The 26080-nt window shown below is 44.1% G+C and overlaps 1 protein-coding gene across 1 annotated transcript in view; it reads left to right on the top strand.

Annotated features, from left to right (window-relative positions):
• DVL2 (dishevelled segment polarity protein 2) overlaps positions 1-26080 on the top strand; it is a 1986500-nt gene that overhangs the window by 1405547 nt on the left and 554873 nt on the right. Inside the window, exon 10 of the mRNA XM_044076705.1 lies at positions 19244-19311. Coding sequence (XP_043932640.1) covers positions 19244-19311 — 68 coding nt within the window. The remainder of the gene's footprint in view (positions 1-19243; positions 19312-26080) is intronic.

Genomic DNA, 26080 nt, shown 5'->3' with positions numbered 1-26080 from the left:
TTCACCCCCCCCCCCGCACCCCCCTACTTAAATATACCAACTCCGAGACCGCATTACAGTGCCGAAAATGGCAAAGTAATGAAGCGGCCAAGCGAATTCCTTCCCAGGGAAAGAATTTGCTTAAAAGCCTCTTCGATATTTTGCCGTTTCAGGCTTTTGAGTAAGACCAAGACGCATTTGAATGAATGCATCTTCGGTCTTTTAATAGGGAACCATGAGTTCAACAGGTGTCTTTGAATCCAGGACTCTCCGTACAACCCCCCCCCCCCTGCATCTCAGGAGTTCACTGATGCCTTGGATGTGGGAAGGGGGGCAGCCTTTGCCTCTTGGAAAGTTCAGGACGTATGGTCTCCTTCCCAGATGAAGGAACACACAAATATAAAAGACATGAGAGCTCTCAGTTTTGCTCTGCGTACCCTTCAGCCTCTTTTTCAACCAAGGTCCCTTAAAGTGGTTCACAGACAACACCACAAGTTCTTTGGTATGTCAACAAGCAGGGGGTGACCAAGTCCTATCTCCTGTACAGGTTGGCTCTCAAGGCTTGGGAGTTAACTTAATATCAGCGGAGTCTTCCATCAGTTTACATTCCTTCCAGTCAGAATGTTGTGGGCAGACACTTTGAGCAGGTCCATGACTCAATCCCATGAGTGGATGTTGCACAGGGATGTGTGTCTGGACATTATCCACCGGTGTAGTACTACTCAAGTAGATCTATTTGCCTCCCCTATGAATACACAACTTCCAGAGTTCCCGATCCTCAGGCATGGAAGACTGATGTCCTATCCCCCTCTTGGAAGGGGATGTTGCTCTGTGCATTTCCCCCCTTTTCCCCTCCTTCAAAAACATCTGTTGAAAATTCAACAGGTCCAACCAAAAATATTGCTGCTGACTCCATTTTAGCCATCATTGGTTCCCTCCTTCTTATGCATTTAGCAAAGGGCAGTCATCGCAAGTTATTTCACAGGGTGGATCTACTCACACAGGACAAGGGATGTCTAACACATCCGCAAATGTTAACCCTTCAGATGGCACTGTGGGTGATAGGAATTTCGATCCCTTTCAGACACCTGCTTTCTGAGGACGTAATACAAGTTCTGCAGGAGGCCAGAAATTCCAATACCAGGAAATCCTACATTTCCAGATGGAATCATTGCCTATGAATATTCCAGTGGATCTCTCTTATCTGTGTGGAGTGCTGAAGACTGGGTTTATCATACTCTTTGGTAAAAGCTCATCTGTCAGTCATTTCTGCCTGTCTGCCTTTGAAACCTGCTTTGGCATCTCTTTTGGAAGTCGAACTTTTCTTGAAAGGCATCCTTCATACTTGACCACCAAGGAAACAGTTCCTTCTACTTGGGACTTAAACTTTGTTTTGGAAAAACTTACATTGCCTCCCTTTGAGCCAGCAGTTTTGTCTTCCCTTCAACATTGCTCTTGAAAGACGGTGCTTCTTTTGGCTATCACTTCAGCCAGAAGGGTTTCAGAGCTTTAGGCCCTTATGGCTTCTCCTTTTACTGTTTTTTTTTTCACAAGGATAGGGTTTCCCTATGTACTAATCCCTCCTTCATGCCAAAGGCGGAGAATGAGTTGTCACTTAATCATTCTGTTAACCTACCTACTTTCTTTCCCTCTCCAGAATCTTCTAGTGAGAGGATCATACGCACCTTGGATGTGCCTAGACAACTCTGATTTTATTTGGCTAAAACCAGGTCTTTTAGGAAGTCTGACTGTCTTTGTTTCCTACAATCCCAGGGCTCTGGGCAGGCCTGTTTCCAAGCAAACAGTCTCCTCTTGGATGTCTTAGGCTATTCCCTTTTGTTATGTGGCTCATGGAAAAACCTTTGCTTTTCCAGTTAAGGCTCATTCCACAAGAGCTGACTCTTCTTCAGGTGCTTTTTTCAAGGATGTGGATACTTTCTCTTAGTAGCAGCCACTTGGTCTTCTGTCCATACCTTCACAAAACATTACAAGTTGGATGGTGTATCCAGATCTAGAGCTGGTTTTGCTAGGGTTATTCTTCAGGGGGTTGTAGAGTGCTACTTGCCCCTTCTTCCGCTCTTTCTTTTGCATGAGCTTTGGTATTCACCTTCATGTTATGAATACTGAAACATATGAATAGAAGGACATAGAATAGTTGTGTAAAAATATTACCATAACCATAGATGTCATGTAGTCCTGTCTCGCCTACATTCTTCACCTGTGGGTTCGGAGCTGAATATCGGCTCCGACTCAGCCTATTTACTAGCTCAAAAGTCTTTGATTGGCTGGGCTAAGATGGTATCCCACAATACACTGCTCCACATCCCCAGATCTCATTTGCCGCTTGTAGAGCCCGGACGTGGTCTCGACTTGGCTGTGGCTAAGTAGTGCTAAAACCTTTTTTCCTGTGAAAATTTTTGCTGATTGTTATTAGCCAAATAGAGCTTCTTGTTAGCTATTGTTGCTGCATTAGTGTCTTGTGAGTTGAGTGTTTTTTCTGTGTTGTGGTATCCCAAACTTCCCTCGGGCTAGGCCCGTTTCAGTTAGAGGACCTAGTCATCCGATGTGGTGTTTGTCTGACTGTCGTTTGGTGTGTTGTCGTCTTGTTAAGAGGAGAACCATTTTAGTTAGAGGTTCTCCCCTGTGCCTGCTTTGTTTGTTGTGCTTGTGTGGACTTGCAGTTTCTGTGTGAGCGGTTTCCTGCCCTTTGTCAGTAGCGGCTGCTACGGTTGTGGCCTTAGAATGTCTAAGGAGCTGAAAGAGCATAAGCCCTTGGGCTTTAAAAAGTGTACGAAGTGTTCTTATAAGATGTCCATCACAGATGGACACTCGGTCTGTGTTTACTGTCTTGGAGCCATCCACCTTCAGGAGTCGTGCAGTTTTTGCCACACCTTTAGTCCTCAGGTGCTCCAAGAGAGGAAAAACAAATTAATCCTAAAGGGACTGCTAAAACCGACTTTTGAGGAGGATTTAGGTTCGGCTCCCAGCTCCCAGTCGAAGTTTAAATCTTCAAAATCCAAGAAAAGGTCTCCGGCTCCATCTGTTGCTTCGGAGCCACCTTCCAAAATCACGATTATTGAGTCTGCTTCCTCAGCTCCACCGTCATCGGGGCTGCAGGAGGTAGCTGTGTCTAGTGAGTCGGCTTCTGCTCCGATCATACTGGAACCAATTCAGAGCCGGTCGCCAAGTTTGAGGCAGTGTTCTCCAGATAGGAGGTCTAGGTCTCCATCCATCTCCTCCAAGTCCTCCAGGCTTTCTGGTTTGGATGTAGATAGAGTGCTGCAGAGGCTCCTACAGTCGCCGGTGTTGGCCAATCTTTTCTCGGCTCCTACCCAGTCGGCTTCTGAGGTTATTTCTGCAATTCCTCCTCCGAGCGCATCCTTTTTGTCGGAGCCGGTAAGCTCCGCTCCGAGAGACGCTCCTGCATCGTCTCCGATCCCCCAGTGGGGTTTATCGGTGCCCGCATCGGCTCAGACCTTGTCGGCTCCGTCCACAGGGTTCGAGACTCCGGGTCTCGTCGGTAGGGCCCGAGGGGGATGCCTCAGAACACCCTTCAGTTCCGAGCCTCCCTCTCGGTGCCTAGGCTGCGGGGACACCAGTCCTGGTCATGGCCTTGGAGGGAGGTCGGTCCTCTGATTCGGGAGGTCCCGCCTTCAAGGCTATGCGGAGCACGCTGGCTAGGTCAGCTTCTTCTCTCGGGTTGGTTCTACCTTCCCCCACAACACCGGCGAGAGCTTCTGACGCCCACCTATCTTTGGATAGCAGAGCGCCAGAGCCTAAGGATACCCCCACGAGCGGTCCCCTTCTTTCTGAGGGGCCTTCAGAGCCTATGCCTGAGGAACCCCCCCAGAAAGAAAATGTGCAAGAGGAAGCACATAGACTCCCAGGATGAGTCCCTCACTTCCAATACTGACCTCGAGGAATCGGAGGGGTCCCCCATGTCTTCCTCTGAGGATGTTTTGTTATCCGATATACTGGAGATTCTGAAACAAAGAGGAGACTGGCCCTCCAAAACCCCCTCCGAGGAGGAGTCAGTATTCCTTAAGGCTTTTGGCGCTCAGCCCTCTGCCTCCTGGGTGTCGCCACCCTTCGACGAGCTCCTTGACCTTATTTGTCGAAGGGTGTGGGAGAGTCCTGACTTGGTGTAGCCTGTTCCTCGACACCCCAATAAATTTTTTTCCGCTCCCCAAGGAAAAGAATTTTTAACAAAGGGAGTCCCAATAGATGCTATGGTGGTGGCGGCGGCAGCCACCCAGAAGGAAATTGCTGAGTCTTCCTCTTCGGTCCATCCTCTGAACAAGGAGTCTGGGACTATGGACCGGTACGGGAAGCATACCCTGTCTTCAGCTACCTTTACCTTGCGGTCGCTGAATTATTTGTCTCATTTCACGCAGCTCCAGAGAGATCTCCTTAAGGAGTCAGGAGATACTGTAGCGGGTAACGTACCTGAGGCAGTGGCCCAGACTGTCAACGCTCAGCTCTCTACCCTCAACTCCATCGCTAACTCGCCCATGCGACTTATTTCGTATGCAGCCAAGGGAGCGAGTAGGGCGGCTAGCTCAGGGGTGGCCCTCAGGAGGCAAGCCTGGCTACGCCTGTGTCACTTTGCGGAGTCCTTTAAGTCTTCCTTCACTGATGCCCCCTTTGATGGTTCCTTCTTGTTTGGGACCAAAGTGAAAGACACCCTCACCAGGTGCGAGCAAGAGGAAAAGACCTTGTCTGCCGTAGGGGTCCGTTTTTCCCTCCCGTCGAGACCTTATCCCAAGGCTCAGCGAGGGGGAAAGATGTGGTTCAAGAAATCACAAAGGCCTTTTCCTGCCGCACAAGGTGAGACCCCCTCCCGAGACAGGGGAGGGGGGTCTTTTTCAGGGAGACGTTGCCCGAGAGGCAGAGGGGGCCCCGCAATTCTGGGGACCGCGATTCCTTTCGTGATTCCCCATACTCTCATTCCTGAGGGTGTGCCCGACTGTGCTTCTCCTGAGCCAGTCGGGGGTCGAATTTCCTGGTATCCAGAAGCCTGGGTCAACATCACCCAGGACCGATGGGTATTAGGGATAATCGCCGGAGGTTACACCATCCCATTCTACTCCGCCCCTCCTCCCATCAAACGGATCCCAGACGTTCCACCCAGTCAAAGGGATCAAGCAGCATCAGAGGTTCCTCAGCTGCTGGAAAAAGGAGTCATCCAACCCGTCCCCCCAGACCAGATCGGATTAGGGACTTACTCAAGATTCTTTTTGGTGCCGAAAAGAACGGGGGACCCGAGACCCATTTTGGATCTCAGCCAACTCAATCATTACGCACGCAAGTCCAAATTCTGGATGGTCACGCTACAATCGATTCTCCCATTGTTGGAAAAAGAAGTATGGATGTGCTCCATCGACCTGAAGGATGCTTACTACCACATCAAAATGGACAGAGCATCCAGATGTCGTCTACGCTTCCGGCTGGGAGCAGGCAATTCCAGTTTCGAGCCCTGCACTTTGGTCTCACCACAGCCCCCAGGGTGTTCAAGTGCATGGCAGTGGTGACGGCTCACTTGAGACATCAAGGACTCCAGGTGTTTCCGTACCTGGACTACTGGCTCCTCTCCGCCCCCACCAAGCATCTACTTCATCAAAACAGAGATACTACCATCAATCTATGTCACCAGTTAGGCATTACAATAAACTGGAAAAAATCTGCCTTGCTTACCCTCACAGCGTGTGTCATTTATAGGAGCAGAGTTGGACACTATTCGATTGAGGGCATTCCTACCACTGGAGAGGATCACGGAGTTGCAACAACAAGTTTGTACGATGATGCCTCTGAGACGCGTGAAGGCAAGGCTAGTTCTTCAGTTACTGGGGACAGTGGCGTCTACTATCATGATGGTCCCGTTAGCGAAGTTACATATGAGAATCCTGCAGTGGCTCCTATTCGCCCAATGGTCCTTTCAAAGACCACCACTATCCCATCCTATCTTAATCACTGGCAGATGCAAGCAGGACCTCAGTTGGTGGCTATGCACCAGCAACTTAAATGTAGGAAAACCGTTTGTACCACCCAACCCGGTAGCCACAGTGACCACGGACGCCTCCCAGATTGGGGGGGGGCATTATCTCGGCAGGATGGTCCAAGGCACGTGGCAGGAGCACGAGATAGACTTCCACATAAATGTCCTAGAGATGAGGGCAGTGCCTTTTGCATTGCAGGCACTTCAGGATGTCCTCCCTCTAGGGACTATTGCAATACACTCAGACAGCATGTCAGTAGTGTGGTATCTCAACAAACAAGGAGGAACCTGATCTTACCCTCTGTGCAGGGAGGCCATGAGAGTGTGGAATTGGGCGATAGCTTCCCAACGGTCCTTGGTGGCAACGCACATCCCGGGGAAAACCAATGTGATTGCAGACAAGCTAAGCAGGGCGGTCCTCATGTCCTACGAGTGGTCCCTGAACCGCCGGGTGGCGGAAAGCATATTCAGCAGATGGGGTCAGCCTTGCTGCGATCTGTTTGCCAGTCCCTCAATGCAGCAGCTACTTCTCGCTGATCCCCCCACCAGGGTAGTCTCCAAGGGACGCTCTTGCGCACAATTGGTCCTTAGGTCTACTTTATGCTTTCCCTCCGTTTCCCCTTATCTCAAGGGTGATTCAGAAAGCGCTATCCTTGGGAAGCAGGTTGATTCGGATTGCGCCACACTGGCCTCGTCAAGTATGGTTCCCCTTCCTATAACCTTACATTGTGGATACTCCTTGGATTCTGGACCCTCGTCTGGACTTGCTGACACATATGTCGGGACAGTTCCACCCCTCACTGGGGACCCTTCGGCTGACTGCCTGGCTACTCCACTTCCATCCGTAGTCAGGTGTCATGATTTTTCTCCAGACGTGGTCCATATTCTTTCGTCCTCCCATAAACCGTCCACTAGGAAGATCTACTCTAGTAAGTGGAAAAGGTTCTCGATATGGGCCCAGTCCAAAGGTATTGACCCCTACACAGCCCCCATCGATTTGGTTTTGGAATTTCTATCTGCTTTGTTCTACCAAGGGTCTGCCTCAGTCACCATCAAAGTTCAGCTGGCGGCTATTTCAAATTTTCATGTAGCTTACGAACCTAGGTTAATGGCACACAGGCTGTGTAAAGCATTCTTGAAAGGCACTCTTCTGCTTCATCCCCCTGTATCTCATCCTGTTATGCCCTGGGACCTCAATTTCGTTCTGCAGGCTCTCACTGTCCCACCCTTCAAACCTGCGGCCTCCTGCGACTTAAAATTTCTTACTTGTAAGTCTGCCTTTTTGATAGCTATCACCTCAGCTAGATGAGTCTCAGAAATCCAGGCCCTATCCGTCAAGCCCCCATATTTGATATTCCATAAAGATAGAGTCTCTCTGAGACCAAACCCTTCCTTTATTCCAAAGATGGCTTCCTTATCTAATATTAATCAGTCCATTGAACTACCGGTCTTCTTCCCCAATTTTTCCAACAAGGCAGAGTACCAGTTTCATCTGTTGGATGTTCATAGACAACTACGCTTTTATCTACACAGGACAAAAGATTGGAGGAAGTCAGACCAGCTCTTCATTTCATTTTCAGAGAATCACTTGGGGTCTGCGGTTTCCAAGGTCACCATCTCTAGGTGGATAGCTGGTTGTGTCTCCTTTATTTATCAGGCGGGGGAAAGAGTCTGCCCTTTCCAGTCAGAGCACATTCTACAAGAGCTGTTTCCACTTCCACAGCCTTTCAGGCTAGGCTATCGATGGATGATATATGTGCAGCTGCAACGTGGGCTTCTCCTCACACATTTGTCTCCCATTACAAATTGGATGTGGTGTCCAGGGGCAGATCATCTTTTGGCTCCACAGTGCTCAGGAGTATTTTCCATTGAGCCACCCAGGAAGTAGGTGCTAGGGACGCTGTCCCACAGGTGAAGAATGTAGGTGAGATAGGACTACATGACATCAGTAAGTTATGTACTCACCATAACATTAGATGTATGTAGTCCATCTCGCCTCACATTCTTCATTACCCCTCACCGTCCCCCAGGCCTGGAGGATTTGGAGGAACACCATGTCTTTCTTGTATTGCTGAGTCCCTTTGGTTAATTTGTTGGACCTCTTTGTTGAGGATGTGTGTGTTTGGGTGAGGCATCCTGTACTTCTGTTGGCAGCAAACTAGATCTGGAGATGTGGAACAGTGTATTGTGGGATACCATCTTAGCCCAGCCAATCAAAGACTTTCGATCTAGTAAATAGGCTGAGTCGGAGCCGATATTCGGCTCCGAACCCACAGGTGAAGAATGTGAGGCGAGATGGACTACATACATCTAACGTTATGGTGAGTACATAACTTACTGATGTTTTTCTCTTCTATACGTTGCAGTATTCTATCCCTCCCACCTTCCCCTTGATGCTTGCTTATTTGTTTCCTGGATGTGTGTTTTCTCAGTTTATCTCAGGCTGGTGTTCTTCCTGGGGCATTCAGTTCTGAGGATAGTATACCTGACTTGACTTTGACTGATGTTGGAAGGGATTCTGTGTGCGATGTTGCACGTACCTTACAGTAGCTTAGACCGGACATTCGGGACAGTCTGAAGTAGACATCAGCATGTTATGAATACTGCAACATATGGAAGAGAAGGACATCTGTGGTTATGGTAAGATTTTACACAACTATTCTTTCTTGTTCAAAGCCCCTTCTGCTGACCCTTCTGTCATCAATATGGCTTCTGATAAGGCCTCTAGGTTGCCTCCACCACCCTGCTTCCCTCTAATAAAGACAGCAGACATGTGGAGAGGTTGGGCAAAAAGGTATACACTTCTGCCATCTTCAGCTTTATGGCTGTAAACTATCAGACACACATGACTAAATATAACTTGGAACTCTTGTCCCAACTTTCAAAGATTATTTCTGATATGCCAGACTCGGAAAATAAATCTTTGCAGCATCACTGATTGGAGCTTCCTCTCAAGTCCCCTGACACTCCATAAGATGTAGCTATGATGCTGTGGAGGCTTCAGCTAGGGGAGCTGCTACAGGCTCGGTCCTGAGAAGATTTGCTTGGCTAAGACTACGACCTGCACCAGAGGACATTAAATCCAAACTCATGGATGTCCCCTAAACAATTCAGCCCTGTTTGGCCCTTCTGCTGCAGAATTGTTCAAAACCTTACAGGAGAAGGGAAAACCGATGCAGGAACTAAAACACATCCTGGTGCTCAGTGTCAGGAATGTCCTTGTTTTTACGTGAGCAAGACACAGCAGAGATTAAGGGACTGCATATATGAGCATATATTACATTTTCCTATGCACAGTTTTTTGTTTTTTTGGGGTAAATAGTTATAAAAATCCAAGAGGGGGGACTTTGGTCAGACCTTATAGAATCAAAGGAGCTGACATGGCAGATTAAGCTTCATGCCTTTGTGTACCCTGACTTAAACGATCAGATTTGTATGTCAAGTATTTTAAAATTATGGTCTTATAAAATGTAGAACTTGCTGTTTAATTATTGTTGTTTTTCTTTCGGCTTTTCCCAGTTAGGGGTCGCCACAGCGGAACTCCGGTCCGCTAATGATTGGAGACGATTTTTACAGTGCCGAGGTGCCAGCCCAACTCCCAACCTTCAAGGAAGGCACACCCATTCACGCATGTCTTTCGAATGCCACTCGTCCGGGGGGGGGGGGGCATGCAGAATCTAAACAGAAGGCGCTCCAGCTGAGAATCGAACAGGAGTTAGATATTTAACGAGGGATGTTTCGTATGTTTCTTTAAGGGACTAGTTGTATCATGTGATTTAAGGAATTTAGTATATAAATGTGTAATTTAATGGGTTTAATTGATTCTGATGATGTGCTAGTTATACCCGGACAAAAGCGCTTAATCTTGGTTCCTAATAAATTTTATGTTCCTGATGCTACGGTTTGGTTCCATTCTTTTTTCCAAGTTGGTGTTGTGTACATCCTGGTCTCCCAGTACCAAAATTCCAAAGGCGCTATCTTTCTAAGCCAGTATTTGTTAGAAGGCAGTCACAGCCTCCTCCAGCTAAGTCTAAAAAGTCTGGCAAGGCACCTCAGCACCTTAGAACTCCACTACAAATGCCACCTCAAAAACAGTCCTTTCCAGACAGATCACGGTCTGTCTGACTATTTGGACCCCAAACATCCTCCCCTTTTCCTTTCCAGCATGGGAAAACATAACACAGGATGCCAGGGTGCTCTCCATCATTGAAAAAGGGCTACTTCATGGTATGGAATTCTCTCCCACCCTTCAGGAGCATCCCTTAACCTCCCAGAGACCAACTGGCACATTTCCCAAAGGTGCTACAAGACCTGCTGGATCAAAGCACTATCCAACCAGTGCCCATCCAATCAAAGGGGGAAAAGGGTTCTATTCAAGGATGTTTTTGGTATCGAGGAAAGACTACCCATGGAGACCCATCCTCGACTTCTCCTACCGCAACACCTTCCTGAAAGTACCCACATTCAGAATGCTAACCTTGCAGACTTTTCCCCCCTTATCACCCCACAAGCCTACGTGGTTTCCATAGACATAAAGGATACTTACGTACGCACCCCCATTAATCCCAGTTACAGGAAGTTGTTATGATTCTCTGTGGCTTCCTGGCACTTTCAGTTCTCTGCCTTGCCTTTTGGTTTCTCAACCTCCCCAAGGGTATTCACAAAATGTCTAGCTCTAGTAAATGCTTACTACGGACTTCAAGGCATTCGGGTCTTCACACCTGGATGGCCTTCTTTTTCAAGCAGTTAGTCCAGGAGCACTGGAACACAATCTGAAGTCCTCCATCTCCGTCCTACAATCTCTGGGTTTCAAAATAAACTACCAGAAATCTCCTCTTTCCCCAGCCCAGGACCAGATATTTGTGGGATGCAGGCTTCAAAAAGACCTTATGAAGGTCTCTCTCCCCACTCAGAAAGCTCAGGAGACCATTTCCTTTTACCAAAGCCTCATCCAACTGACTCTCATCTCAGCCAGGATCTTTCTCAAAACCCTGGGCTTCATGGCATCCACCAATCCCAGTGCTTTCCCTGGCAAAACTACACATGAGGAAACTACAGTGGTTCCTGAAGTCAGTGTGGATGCAACATAGGTTCATAGGTAGGTACTAGGATATTGTCCCTAGGGCCTATACAAGCCCAGCCAAAAAGGTACCCTGGCTTTTGCCAGGCAAAAAAAAAATATTTTCCTGTGCCACTGTCGAGCAGAGCCACAGAAGTGATCCCTGGGGTGAATTTCCTATTTCCCATCCAATCATCAAGATTTTTCTTGAGTTCTAATGAGGAGCTTTGTTTGATATAGATAGGTAGTTTATTCCAGAGTATGGGAAGTCTCTTGGGCAGGAATCTATCCCTCCAACATGTTCTGTTTATTGTGGTGACAAGGTTTAGGTCCCTAGAGCGTGTAGCTCGGAGGGATTGGGATTTCTTTAAGTGGAGCATGTCCAACAGCTCTGGGTTTAACATAGCTTTGTATGTTAGGCAGAGATCACCTCTGAGTAGGTGATATGCGACAGAGTAAAGCTGGAGTTTTTTGAGACTGTCTGCGTAGGGCATCTGTTTGAGGCCGGTAATCCTCTTTGTGAGGTATTTCTGCGGCCTTTCCAGTTGTTGTAGATGTCTTGTGAAGTACATACCAAAAGGGGTGTTGTACTCTATAATGGGTCTAATGAGTGATGAGTAACGGGGAACAATGACCTCTTTTTTTTCTGGATGAGAAACATTTTGTGATGAGGTGTGCCACGTAGAAGGATTTTCTGAATACTGTGGCGATGTGATTATCAAAGGAGGGACTACTGTCCACCTGTGTCCCAAGGCCTCTTATCACACTTTCGGTGTTAAGTATAATACCGCCTATGTTGTAGTTCATGGGTACAGAGCTTTTACCATATGGGATGACCATGACCATGCACTTTTTGGCATTGAGCTTGAGGCCATGGCTTTGACACCAGGCATCTGTCTCAGTGAGGCCCTTTGTAGGATGGTCCACATCGTTAGGAGTTTCGATTATGGCTCTTAGTTTGCAGTCATCTGCGAACCGTTAATAAAGACCTTCTGTGTTAGCCTATACTTCAGGGAAGTAGATACCAAACAGGAGAGGACCCAGGACTGAACCCTGTGGTACTCCACTGGTCACTGGTCTGAAGTCAGATTTGGAGTCTGCTACTTTCACAGTGTGGGTTCTGTCAGTGAGCCATTTGGCAACCCATCTTGTGATATAGGGGTTTATACCTAGTTTATTGAGTTTATCTATAATTCCAGAGTGGGGGATGATGTTGAATGCCTTGGCAAGATCTAGATAGGCTGTTTGAACCACCTTACCCTGGTCTACGGCTTTGATGACTGCTTCAAAGAAGTCTATCAGGTTTAGGAGACATGATCTGCCTTTTACAAACCTGAACTGGGTGGGGTCCAGAGTTTGAAGATCACCAATATGTTTGTTTATAAGTTCCATGATGGTGGGTCCTTCTCACATAACACAAAGGAACACTAATCCATCCACAATTGTCTACTCTTCAGCTGTCATTGTGGGTGATAGGGTCTTAAGTTGCATACCCCCTAGAGTTCCGAGTTCCCCTTCTCGAAAAGGGAAATTACCTGGTGGATTCAACAGCTAACTGGCAACGCTAGTTTTCCCACTTCATCCTTTACCATCAGTTCAGGAGATGTTCACAGGCACCACAGACATAGGATGGGGAGCAGCTTTTGGCTCCATAAAAACACAAGGGACCTAATCCCCTTCTCAAAGAAGGGAACACATCAGTATAAAAAATTGAGGGCACTCCTGCTGCCTCTTCAGACCCTCTTCATCCCAGGCCGTCTAAAAGTGTACACAGACAACATGACTGTTCTCTGGTATGTAAACAAACAGGGAGGGATAAAGTCTTACCTTCTGTGCAGACTAGCTCTGCAAATCTGAGAATTGGCTATCAAACTTCAAACACCCCTCCAGGCTGTGTACATCCCTTCCACTCAGAATGTAGTGGCAGACACATTGAGCAGGTCTGAAACACAATCCCACGAATGGAAGCTTCACAGGGAAGTGCTGTTGGACATTGTCCGCAGAAGGAGTACTTCACAAATAGACCTTTTTGCCTCCCCCATGAACAGACTGCTTCCATGATTTTGTGCCAGGAGATCCTCATCCTCTGGTCTTGGAGGGTGGATGCTCTCAGCTTTTCATGGAAGGGGATGTTTCTGTATGTATTTCCTCCCCTTCCTCTCATTCCAAAACTCCTGCTAAAGATTCAGCATGACAAACCAAGAATCTTGATGGTAACCCCTTTTGGCCAAGACAGTATTGGTTCCTCCTGCTCCTGCATTTAGCCAAGGGCAATCAACACAAGTTACCCCACAGGGTGGACCTTCTCACACAACACAAAGGAACTCTAATCCATCCACACTTGTTTACTCTTCAGCTTTCATTCTGGGTGATAGGGTCTTAATTCCTTTCAGACACTTTTTTCAGAGGACATGCTTGGGGTTCTGCAGGAGACCAGGAAACCCAGTACAAGAAAAGCTTGTGTATCCAAATGAAAGAGAGTTTCAATTTGGTGTCTTTCCCAAAACTAGGACCCACTGATAGTGGAAGCCCCTCTGGTTCTCTCATACCTGCGTGAATTACTAGACGCTGGCTTAACTTACTGTTCAAAGTGCACTTTCAGCTATTTCTGCCTGTCTGCCTCTATCCCCTCCTTTAGCTTGAATTGAGGTTAAACAATTCTTAAAAGGTGTCCTTCACATAAACCCCCCCCCCCCCAGGAAATTTGTTGCATCCCCCTGGGATCTTAACTTTATATTAGAAAAGTTGATCATTTCTGTTTTTGAGACGGCAGCTTCTGCTTCCTTGAAATTTTGCTCCTGCAAACTGTTTTGCTACTTGCCCTAACTTCAGCCTGTTTTTCTGAACTACATGCCCTAATGGTTTCCCCTCCTTTCTTGGTGTTCCACAGAGACAGTGTGTCTCCGCACCACCCCTTCCTTTATACCTAAAGGGGTAAATAAGTTATCCCTCAACCACAAAATCCATTTGCCTACCTTTTTCCCCCCACTCCACAGAACTCTGCAGAGAGGATTTTTGCACACCTTGGATGTGCACAGACAGCTTAGGTTGTGTCTTGACAAAACAAAGGATATCAGGAAATCAGACCAGTTATTTGTTTCATTCCACAGTAGAGCTTTAGGACTCCCTGTCTCTGAAAACACTATTTCCAGCTGGATCTCGAAAGCCATTTCCTTCTGGCATGAGCACCATGGAAAGTGCCTCCGTTCTGCTGTTAATGCAGGTTCTACCAGGGATGTTGCATCCTCTGGCACCTTCTTCAAAGGAATGGACACTAACTATTCTGGAGGAAGCCACCTGGTCTTCAGTCCATACCTTCACCAAACATTACAAATTGGACAACATTTCCAAATCTAGGGCAAGGTTTGCAGGGGTTCCATGGCTTCATGGAAAGCTTCTTTGACCCTACCTCCTCCTCTTTTTCATTTGCTTTAGTCATACAGTATCTGTTTATATACAGTTTATTGTGCACCTCACAGACTATAGTTGGAAAAGGCTAGAAGTTTATGTTAACAATAATGCATATCATTTGATGCAAGGATGACTCCCCAATTTGTATCAGGTTTCCATCCTGTACTGTTTTTCCAGCCAGCACCAAACCTGTAGGGGGTACTAGTAATGTCAGTGGTTTGTCAGGATGGTGAGTAGGTAAAAGATAGTGGGTGGTCTGAGCTCCCTGAGATCTTTATTCATTATCCAGAAGAAAATGTATCACATGACATGCAGCTTCTCATAGCTAGCTTCTTAGTAAAGCATATACCCCAGCACCATGTATAGGTGTCACTGTTTCGCAGATCTGCTGGTGAGCTTGCTTAAGATGACAGTATACAGTTTTGTCATATTTTTTCATCTAAGGTGAAAAATTTCTTCAACTGGTTATGTAAGGCTGGACACGTTTTTCCTTTATTTACTTTAATTACCCCAACATAAATTGGAAAAACTACTCATGCCAGAACACAAATGCCCAGAGATTCCTCGATTTTAGCAATGCAAATGCCTTGGAACAGTTAGTCAATACCCCCACAAGAGGTGATAATATCTTATACTTGGTATTAACCAACATGAGTAACCACTGCAGCACCCCTACAGTATCATCTTCCCTGGTAAGATCAGACCATAAAACGGTCACTTTCAAAGTCACCATCTCCCCTGACCCCCCTCTAGCTAGGGTCAAACAAAAAAACTTCTCCAAAGCTGATTACAGCCTTCTCATGGATGGTATAAACAGCTTCACAGCCCCCCTCCCCCACTGTAGGAACTAGCACCAATATCCAAATCTACACCAAAGTACTATACGAGCATTTATATAGATGCATGGAATCAGGAATACCTGACAGGACAAAATCATTCACCGCAAGGAAGAGTAAACCTGTCTGGTGGACATCTGCAATAAATGAACTATATAACAAAAGGAAAAAAAGTTGCTGTCCAGGACCAAGAGGGAGCAGGTGACCAACTGGAAGCAAACTCTCCTTAGCCTGAACAAGCAAATAAAAGCACTAGTGAAATCCTCTAAAACCAACTTTGAGTCCAAATTGGCCATATCTACTAGAGACAGTCATAAGGCCTTCTTCACATATGTCCACAATCTCAAAGGAAACACCCAGATCTGTTCAGAACTGGTGGTCAAGGGCACCACATACACAAATGCTGTAGGTATGGCCAATCTACTGGCTGATAGATTCAGTGAAAACTTCTCTCCTCTGTCCCCCCCAATCAGTAAATCAGGACATCCCCAGTACCTGTCCCCCACCCCTTATCTCTAGGAAACAGGTCATCACTGCCCTCTCAAATGCTAAACATACAGCCTCCATGGGACCCAATAACATCCCAGGCTGCATCCTACATGAACTCAGGCATGAACTTGCAGCACCATTAGGCACCCTATTCAACCAAAGCCTGAGTACAGGCTTTGTCCCAGCCGAGTAGAGGACAGCCACTGTCATCTCTTTGCACAAAGGTGGATCGTCCACTGATCCAGGAAATTATAGACCCATCAGCCTAACTAGCCTGATTTGCAAGGCCATGGAATAGATTATCATGGACCTCATTAACGGGGACATTGGCAACCTCCAAACACGTGACACTGCACAGTTTGGCTTTGTCAAGGGGAAGTCATGTCTGTTAAATCTGGTTGACTTCTTTGAGACAGTCACCAAAGCCATGGATAAGGGGAAGATGGTGCACACCGCCTACCTTGACCTGGCCAAAGCCTTTGACACTATTCTCCACTCGGGCATAGTAGATAAACTCTCTCAACTAGGCATCGAGCTGTATGTTACCAGAAAGGTAGCAAACTGGCTCACTGATAGAACCCACCTAATCAAAATAGAGGAAACCACCTCAAGCAGTAGACCCGTAACGAGCGGCGCACCCCAGGGATCGGTCTTAGGGCCCATGTTATTCGGGATATTCTTCTCTGAGGTGCAGGCCAAAATCATTGGGCTGTGGGTGACCAAGTTTGCAGATGACTGCAAGCTGGGCACAGTCATCAGTTCCCCAAGTGATGTGGACATCCTCTAAGATGGTCTCACTCAAAGAAATGACTAGTGCCAGAAACATGGCCTCAAGCTGAATGCCAAATATTGCATCATCATCCCCTTTGGGGAGAGTGACGTTCCCACATATTATCACATTAATAACAACATCCTAAGTACACTGTCAGTAGTGAGGGATTTGGGCACCCAGGTTGATAGCAACTTGACTTTTGACCACCATGTTGCTTCCATTGTATGGAAATCTTTCTACATGGCCCACCTCATAAGCAAGGGTGTCTCATCCAGGGACAAAGAGGTCATAAACATCCTGTATTCTTCCCTTACAAGGCCAGTTATTGAGTACAATGCTGCCTTCAGCATGTACCTCGGAAAGCACATGCCGCAGCTGGAGAGACAACAGAGGTTCCTCACCAGGACAATACAAGGCCCTAAACATCTACCCTACACAGATAGGCTAAAAGCCATGTCCCTCTACTCAGTTTCATACAGAATCCTCAGAGGTGACCTCTGTCTGGCCTACAAAGCAATCTCAGACCCCATCTTGATGGGACTGCTGCATATCTGCAAGTCAAGCTCCACTTGAGCAAACCTGTACGCATGACCTCAACCTGGACTGTGATATCAATAGGACTTGTTGGCAGGACAGATTTATGTCCCAGAGACTCCCCAGTCTGTCAAATAGACTCCCTCTCTATGTCAAGCAGAGTACTTAATTAATCCTTTTTAGGTGCAACCTGGATAACTGGATGGGAAACCGAAAATACACCTTTGGGATTCCACCTGTGTCCCTGCTGAACAGGGGCTTTACATGGGCTAAACTCTTGGCTAGGCTTATAAGGGCCTCAGGGCCAATAGCCTAGTAACCTCCTATGATTTACATTACATTCAAGTGAAATGGACTACTATGGGTTATTTTTAGTCACTACCTTTTTATAGAAAAGGAAGTAAAATATCAATATTAAATAAGGTGTATGAGATGCGACTTATTACCATCATTAAGACAACATTTTTCAGGAACTTGTATAAAAGGTTTGTAATGCTCTCACTTTTTCATGTAAACTGCTTTATCCTTTACATGGTCATAAGAGATGCTATAGCTTAAGAGACAGTAGTGGGCACAAACCATTGAAACCAGTACTGGATGTTGCACAGAATGCTCACTCTCAATGAGTATTTTCACTTGAGGACAGTTTGAAGAATGCCTGTTTACTTAGTGCATGTCCTCTAGGTAGGAGGAAACTGGGGCACCCTGGGGACTTTTATGCAGAAAACTCACATGAATGCAAGGAAGGTATGCAGATCTCACATATGAGGGACCCTACCTGTTAATTGAACCTCATGCTGTGAGGCAACCGTGCTTCTCACTGCACCAATATGCCTGTCAAACGTGTAAAAGAAATGACAAAATTGACACAGCACTAAAGGGAAAAGATCACATTAACTGAAGTGAGTGTGTAATACAGAAGAGTATGAGTGGGTCTGTGATCATAATTTGCTTGTGTGTTGAAGACATGAATGCCAGGAAATTCACCTCAAGAGCAAAACTTGAAGTTTATTGAAATTGCATGGATTTGTATTGTGGGCCAGCTGTGTACATCATTTTTTTCCCACTTTTTCCCACTCTAGTGGACCTGTGGAGTTGGTGTGTACGTATATCTATCTATATGCATATAGATAAATACGTAATGTAAGACAGGAAGACAGGGGATTTGGGAGTGCAGGGAGCTTGACTCCCTGCAGAAAGAAATACATATATGTGTATATATTTATATATATATATATATATATATATATATATATATATATTTTTTTTTATACTTTTTCGAGTTACACTTTTTATTGTTCTGAGGTTGATGGAGTGTGGCTCATTGGAGAAATTGTTGACAGATGATATAGAAAGCGGCAAATAGAAATAGTGATTAACATTTTCTAGCTTAAACATTTTAATTTCTGTTTGCTGTTTTGCAGCATGAGTAATAGACAAAAATTTCTTGTCTGCAAGGGTTTTATATTGCTGCTATTTTCCAAATTCCCTGCAGTGAAGCAACATACTTTTCTGTAATGTTTTTTTGACGGTATAGTAGGGTTAGCATAAGGATACCTTTTGCAAGTTATGATTGCTTATGAGTGTGTGTTGAGAATGATAATGGCAGATCTAGCCACATTTTTAGGTATTTGTGCTGATTCAGGCTTAGAATCCTCTGGTGTGTTCATTTTGAAGCATAGGTTCATAGGTGTTACTAGGATAACGACCACAAGGACCTTTTTAAGCCTAGCCATGCATCCCAAATCTCTGATTAGTTCTGATACCCTTGATAAGTGTAAGCATGGGAGATGAACCATTTCCAGGTTACCTGTTAGCATCAGAGATAGGTGCCATTGGTCAGAACTAGCATTTTTCCCCCTCTGCATTCTAAAAAGCATTGGTTTTGTTTAGATTTACTGCACATCCATTCTGTTCATTGAATCATTAGTATGGTTAAGGTCTTGTGCTAATTTCTTTGAAATTAGTAGGATTGTGTGGCCAGATGACTGTCATCAGTATACATTTTTTTCTTGTTTGTAATCCGTCTTAAATTAGTTTAGCAGTGGTTATTTTCTTTTGGGAAGCTGACACATGTATATTTTATTTTTTGTTTTCTGTATGGAAGCCATAGATTTTTTATGCATTTTGAAAGGAGGCTGACTGTTCATCATTTTCTCTTTTCACAGGCCTATTGTTCTTACTGTGGCAAAATGCTGGGACCCATCCCCACAGGGTTACTTCACATTACCTCGCAGTAAGTTCAAGACTTCCCTTTTCATTTTGTGTATAGACTTGTTTAGTTGACGATTCCATAGATGTGTTTTGTGGTATTGCATTAGCATATGATGGAATACTTTGTTTCATGCACTGTAACATGAACAGGTTTGATTTTTATAAAATTTCTTCCTAACTAACTAGTGTATAGTTCCTGTGTTTTTTTAATGTATTTTTGTTTCTAATATTTCTTTTTGCTACATGTATAGTACAGCTGCCAGTCTGACATTCTGCAAATCAACTGACTGCCTGTAAAATGGCTATTATACACTGCCCTGTGTTGTTTTTCCCAGCATTGTCCTGTTATCATTGGCTAAACTTTGTATACTATTTGTCAGTTTGATAATATTTTGTTTCCTTTTAATGCATAACGGGGCATTACTCCAATTTACTAGTGAAAATCCCTTGACACATTTTTGGTTTTGTAGCATTTCTGTAACGGAGAGCTCTGTGAGTCATTGAGCTTTACCCTGCACTAGGGGAGAGAGAAAAAAAAACTCTTGGTATGCATGGGAGCAGCAGCCAGTGGCTCTTGCGGTGGCAGTGATAATAAAGCCCCACCTTCAGGAGCCGCTTTATTTTTTTTAGCTCTCTTGATGGTGGTAGTAGTCTAGTCAGTGAGGTGGCCATTTATCAGGTTTTGGTTCTGCAGGCTTGGAGTTCTGCCAGTGCAAGTCGAGTAGTTATTTCCTCATTTAAAGCCGCAATGGTTGCATTACCTGTCCATTTGTTCTTTAGTTTATGGGTGTGTGTCAGATGTTGACTAGTCACTGCTGGGGCAAACTGTTTTTTAAAGGACCTCCAGCTACTGTTTACACCCATTTCCATTAGATTATAAGTACAGGCAACATTTTTAGTGAGTGAATTTGAAGTCATCCTTCAGTTTGCATCCATACCGTATAGAGCATGAGATGTCATTTAAAATTTGTTGGAAATGATGTGTTTTCTGTGAGAATAATCTCAGTTTTGCAAAATCATGCCCTGACGATTGCTCAGCATGGTTTCCTGCAACACTCACACTCATCTCTGGACATCCTTCTGTTGCTAGGTGTGTAGTTAGGGAACCCTCTTCTCGTATCATTTGAGTTGTTCTCATTGTTTTTTCTCACATGGCTTTGGTAAGAATGAGATTTATGCTGCTTTCTTCCATGCTTTGCCCCCTGGAAGGTTATTTTTTTCCTGAGTCCATTGCTTATGTACAAACTACTATGGACCCTTTTTCTAAGGATAAAATCTTCAAGTAGTGTTTGGCTAAACATCTTGCAAATGATAACACTAGTTAATTGCGATTGTCTTACTATTCTGGAGACTTTTAAGAACACTGTTGTCGTGACTTGGAAGTACTGAGACTATGCAGTACTAGTAACCAAGTGACCATATCACACACAAAAAGATTTTCTAAACTGTCACAGGCTTTTTTCCAACACCCTAAGGGCAGTTCACTTATTGTATGGTTTCTTGTAGGTCCTTTAAGATGTATTAGTGTGAATATTTGTATAAGTATCACAATGGAGTGTGATTACAAAATCAGGCTACACTAGTGATGCCAAGATTAGTGTTGTGCTCCATGATGGATGGAGCAGTGTCTTTTGTAACCTGGTGTCTGTTGCATGATAGGTGGGTATATAGAAGATATGATTTAATGCAGAAACAAGTACAAGCGTATGTAGTTTCGTGGTGAGAATTTATTGAAAAAATTACAGTGGTAGTTTCAGGAAAAAATAGGAAGTCAAGTTCCAGAGGTCAACAGGCAAATGAGGAATTTCAGTGTGAAAGGACAGTAGTAGTGGTCATTAAGATGGCAGTGTGCTTAGGTCGGGGATGCAGACATTGTCCTCCTTTTTATAAGACATTTGTGAAATTGTATCTGGAATACTGTAGCCGGATCTGGAAAGCATGAAAAAGTGTCCGAGATTAAGCTGGTAGAAATTGGAAACACAGAATGGATGTTCTGGGGAGTAAAGAAAGGCTTAGACAGCTGAGCATGTGTGCAGAGTCAGAGAGATGAGAAAAGTGAACACTGGATGCCACATTATTAGAGGACAAGTTTGGAAGATATTTGATGAGTCTAACTGGGAATATAAGAACATGATTATCCACTTAAATGGTATGTTATGGTACACTGGAGACTGATTTAATTAAAGTTTTTACACTAAAGTGATCATTTTGGTAACTGCTTTGTATCCTCTGTCTAGAGAAAGTTGCTGTGGTAACTACAGAGTGAAAGAGAGGCTGAAAATTGATTCTGTCACTTCTGCAATCAAGATGAAGTATTTGAAATACTAGGAAAGAAATGTCTTACGTAACATAAGAAATGTCTGATACATGTATGGGAGCTAGGGTTCCATTTTTGTTAATGTTTGGCAGGATATAGTACAGCATCACTGCATCTGGTGAGATAAATGTTACAATGCATTTTGCATAAGTGGATCCATATTTATTTGGGCCATTTTTTAAATAAAAAACTTTTTATGCTTTATTAAAGCCATGGACCAAGTAAATTGGACATTTATAAATACCACCTCAGGTCTTGCCTGAAAAGAGGCTGCTAGCCTAATGTGACTAACCCAGTCAGTAAAAGATGAATAAGTTAAATAAAAATTGCCTTGCCTGTAGTCATGTAAGGTGGCTGTCTGTAGACTTTAATGGACATTTCTTTGCACATATGCAACTTCATCCATTAAAGTCTTTGGACACTTCTCACATTTCCCCCTCAGTTTGTCATTGACATTAAATGTCAACATTAAACCTTTGTATCTTTGAAAATCGGCATGTGGACAAAAATTTCACTAAGGTTTTTTGTAAGTCTGAAATCATTTGTGATTTGCAGTTTATGCAGCACATACGGTGGTGTGTTAACAGGTTAATTCACGAAAGCGCGACAAAACAGTAATTGTTTCACTAAGTTGACACAGTGATGGAAGGAAATTTTGAGGAAAAAATAGTTTAATTAAATGTTAATTTCTTTTCTCACGTGTACGAAGATGTCTTTTGTGCATCTTATTTTGTTTTTGTATCTGAAGTACCACTTGTGGGGCGGCAGGCATGGCTGAAGAGGTAAGCTAAACTTAGAATGTGAATACAAAGCTTAGGAGCCTCCCTTTTGTTTCAGGGTTTAATCTGGGGTCATAAGCTAATGTTTTAATTAGGCTAGAGTGTAAAGATTAAGACTAAAGTACATTTTTCTTTATTTTTTGTGAGTGAAAGTTGTTTGGGGGGGGGGGGGTGCCACGATGTTATCTTTTTTTAATTAAAAAATATTTTTTTTCTTGAAGAAACAACATTTCTAAGGCAGCCACTATGGGAGGAGTTGCGTGGCCATGGGTGATGGAGGGTATGACAATTCTGAGAGTTGAGGCTCCCTCCTAATAATGACAGGTTCTATAAATGACTCATTGAATGTTCTTATTTGCCTGAAATGGAGGGTTTCCCATCCTGCCCAGTTTCAATACTTCAGGTTAGAAAAGTCCGAAAGGTAGGAAAAGGAATTTCTTCAGCAGCTGGAAGGCCATTTTCATTTATTTGTGGATAGAATGACTACTGAAAGGTGATTACAAGATTGCATCCAAGACTGTTCCTCAGCGTGTTGTAGAAGAGTTTTGGTCTCTTCACTGTTGGACTTGCTTGAGAAAGGATCCCACTTCCATACACAATACAGGATGTTATTCCAGAGAAGTTCAGTCCTAAATGTCTCCAGCCTTAACAGGCTTGTTAGCCTTTGAAAGCTCAGGATTGTTACTGATGTTTGTCTTTCATTACACTTTGGGATGTAGATATTTTGCCTGGATCTAAAAACTGCTTTCTGGCACATATGGAATTTCTGACTCATAGGACATTCCTTAAATTCTAGTTGCAGAGTGTGGTTGGGGGGAGGGTGTTTCAACTTGTCAGTAATATCTGGGTTCTTCAACAAGTGTCTGATCTTGGAATGTACGGCATGAGAAATTTTCACACACAAGACAGTGCACAATATTTTGTGTCCTTCAGTATGCTGTTTTTTAGCCATCAGAGATTATTAGATCCTTCCTCAGCATCTTGTGTTACACATCTGCAAGAAGAAATTTCAGCATTATTGAAAATGTTTGTATCCCCAAACAGAGGATCCTGTGGACCTGTGAATTATCTGTTGAGCTTTCTCCCAGTGCTAGCTGCTAATGACAAGACATGAAGTTACACATCTGAAGTTCTGGTTTGTTCTAGGGGTGTAGATCTTGTCATAGATCCCACTCCAAATCAGTATGGAAGAGATACTCATGTTCTTATGAAAGTCAAAATGGGGTCTCTGGCCATAGGCAACTTACCAAAAGATCCAGTCACTGTGCTCATTTTTAGCAGATCCTTTATGGAGGGTGGTGTTCCCTGTTGCTAAAAGAATTCCTTTTGGTTGCCCTACGTAAAGGTGACCTTAGCACTTCCTTCAACAACTGCTGTCATTCACCTTACTCCATTCTCAAAAATTATGGAAAGATGCAGCCATAAACTACTTAAGAGTAAATTAAAAAATAAAATGTTATCACAGTTCAAATTGGAGACTGTCATAGTTACCAGCACAGCCCTTCAGTGCCTGTCAGAATATATATGTAGTGAACTTCACACTAGAAAATTTGTTGCTGCAATATTCTTGGACTTAGTTTCAGAAGCTTTCAATATCTTGCAAAACAAGCTTATTCAAACTCTTAGGAACATAGGCTACTCAGTAAGTGCTGTTAGCTGGTTCTGCAGCTACGTAGAGAATAGATCACAAGCAGTGAAGTGGAACTCTTGCTACATTAGTAGTGTCCTGTTGCTGTTGTGTCCCCTAAGACACAGTGCTTTAGCCACTTTTCTTTACTGTCTTTGAGCAGTATGAAACTAAACATAGGTAATGCCAAATTCTTCCAGTATGCAAATGACTTTGCAACTGCCATCTCAAATTTTACTTTGCACTCCCTCCATTTTCTGCAGTCATCTGTGCATGACATGACTAAATTGAACAGGTCTACTCCTAAATGCCTTAAAGACAAAATTAATGCTTTTCTGTCTTAACCCCCCCCCACCCCCACCCACAACTGGTCAATACCAAGCTCATCCCAACCCCCTGCATACACTTCGGTCAGTCTCACTCAGACAGTAGAAATTGAAATTACTAAGGTTCTTGGCATCAGATAATAAACTTAATTTTAATTCCCATATATACAGCTGTTGCTAAAACTGGTATCACTTCGGAAAAAAATGTACAGGCTAAATTTTTCATAATATCCATAGCTAGAGCCCACCTTCTGCCCTGTCTCATGTACTCATCTCTCCTTTCCTCTTTAATAGCAACCGCACCACATCAAAGCAAACTGGAACAGATGTGCAGTAGGATTATCTGTTTTACCTCTGGGCACACTAGTCATACCCATTACTGTCTTGCTGTGCATGATCTTGGCTGGTTTCAATTTAACAACTACCTCACTTCTATACAAATCTGTGTATTTTTACAAACTCGTGTACAGTCCAACCTGCCCTTCTCTATCTAAGGTTGTTCATTTGAGGGTCTTTCTGTGGAACCTTAAGACAATTCACTCACCAGATGGTCCATATTCCCATGTACTTCAATAAGTTTAGTGACACTGTTTTCTTTTCCACTGATAAAATGTGACATTCTCTCTCCTGAGGTAAGAACTACCAAAGATGCATGGACATTTAAACCTCTTCTTTCTCTCACCACTGCAACAGGATGGATATGCAGCAATTCCCCGCTACCATCACCTGCCGTATAACCCTTTGATGTGAAGTTGTTCTATCTCACCATTCATTCTTACAGATGGGTTCGGAGCCAGTCCTTGGCTCCAAGTAGGCCTACTACAAAGCTCAAGGTCTTCAGACAGCTCGAGGCCAAGTCCCTATCCCATGATGCACATTGAGTTACCTCAGATCTAGTTTACCGCTGCAACAGATCAGAGGTTTCCTAGCACAGCTCGGGCCAGTATTTCATATTTCTTAAGAATTACTATTTTCTCTTTTATATATTGATAGTTATAACTTTAAACTTTAAAAATATTAATAGCTTGATAGATTGTTAGCCTTTTCTGACTTTTTCTTATATTCCCTTTGGCCTTTGTTTTTTATAGGCCTTTAGTTTTCCCTTTCCCTTCTTTGGTGTGCCTTTATAAAAATATTAGGATAGTTTATATAGCTTTGTAGTGTTTAATAAGTTTGTATAAACGTTAGATATTGTGTGAGAGTGTTTAGATAGTTAGCTTACATTATTCATATACAGCCCATTTGTTTTTTTAAGGGCTAATTACTGTAGTTTGATTGCTGAAATTTGTGTGCGTGCATTCTTTGATACTACAGTCTGTTGGTGTACAGTTAGATATTTTTGGTACTGTAGGATTTAACATGGCTGACCAAGAAAAAGACAAACATCCCAAGTCTGGGTTTAAAAAATGTCTAAAGTGTGGACAAAAGATGTCAGTGACAGCTAGTCATATAAATTGTGTTTATTGTCTTGGAGCCTTGCACTTGCAAGAGAGCTGCTCCATTTCCCATTCCTTTTCTAGCAGAGTACTACATGAAAGGAAAAGAAAACTGATTGATAGAGGACTTCTAAAAATCTTCTTTTCAGGAAGCTTTGAGCGACCAGGATAAATCTAGACAGTCTCCCAAGTCTACCAAGTCTTCTTCATCTGATTTGTCAAAATCCAAGAAACTGTCGACATCGGATCCACAGCCTTTGGAGCAGAGCGTTCTCTCTTTTCGGAGCCAGACCCCAGTCCTGGAAC

Source organism: Protopterus annectens, chromosome 7.part0 (genome assembly GCF_019279795.1).
Source record: "Protopterus annectens isolate FY-2018-M chromosome 7.part0, PAN1.0, whole genome shotgun sequence".
NCBI lineage: Eukaryota > Metazoa > Chordata > Ceratodontiformes > Protopteridae > Protopterus > Protopterus annectens.
This window is presented reverse-complemented; position numbering and strand designations above follow the sequence as displayed.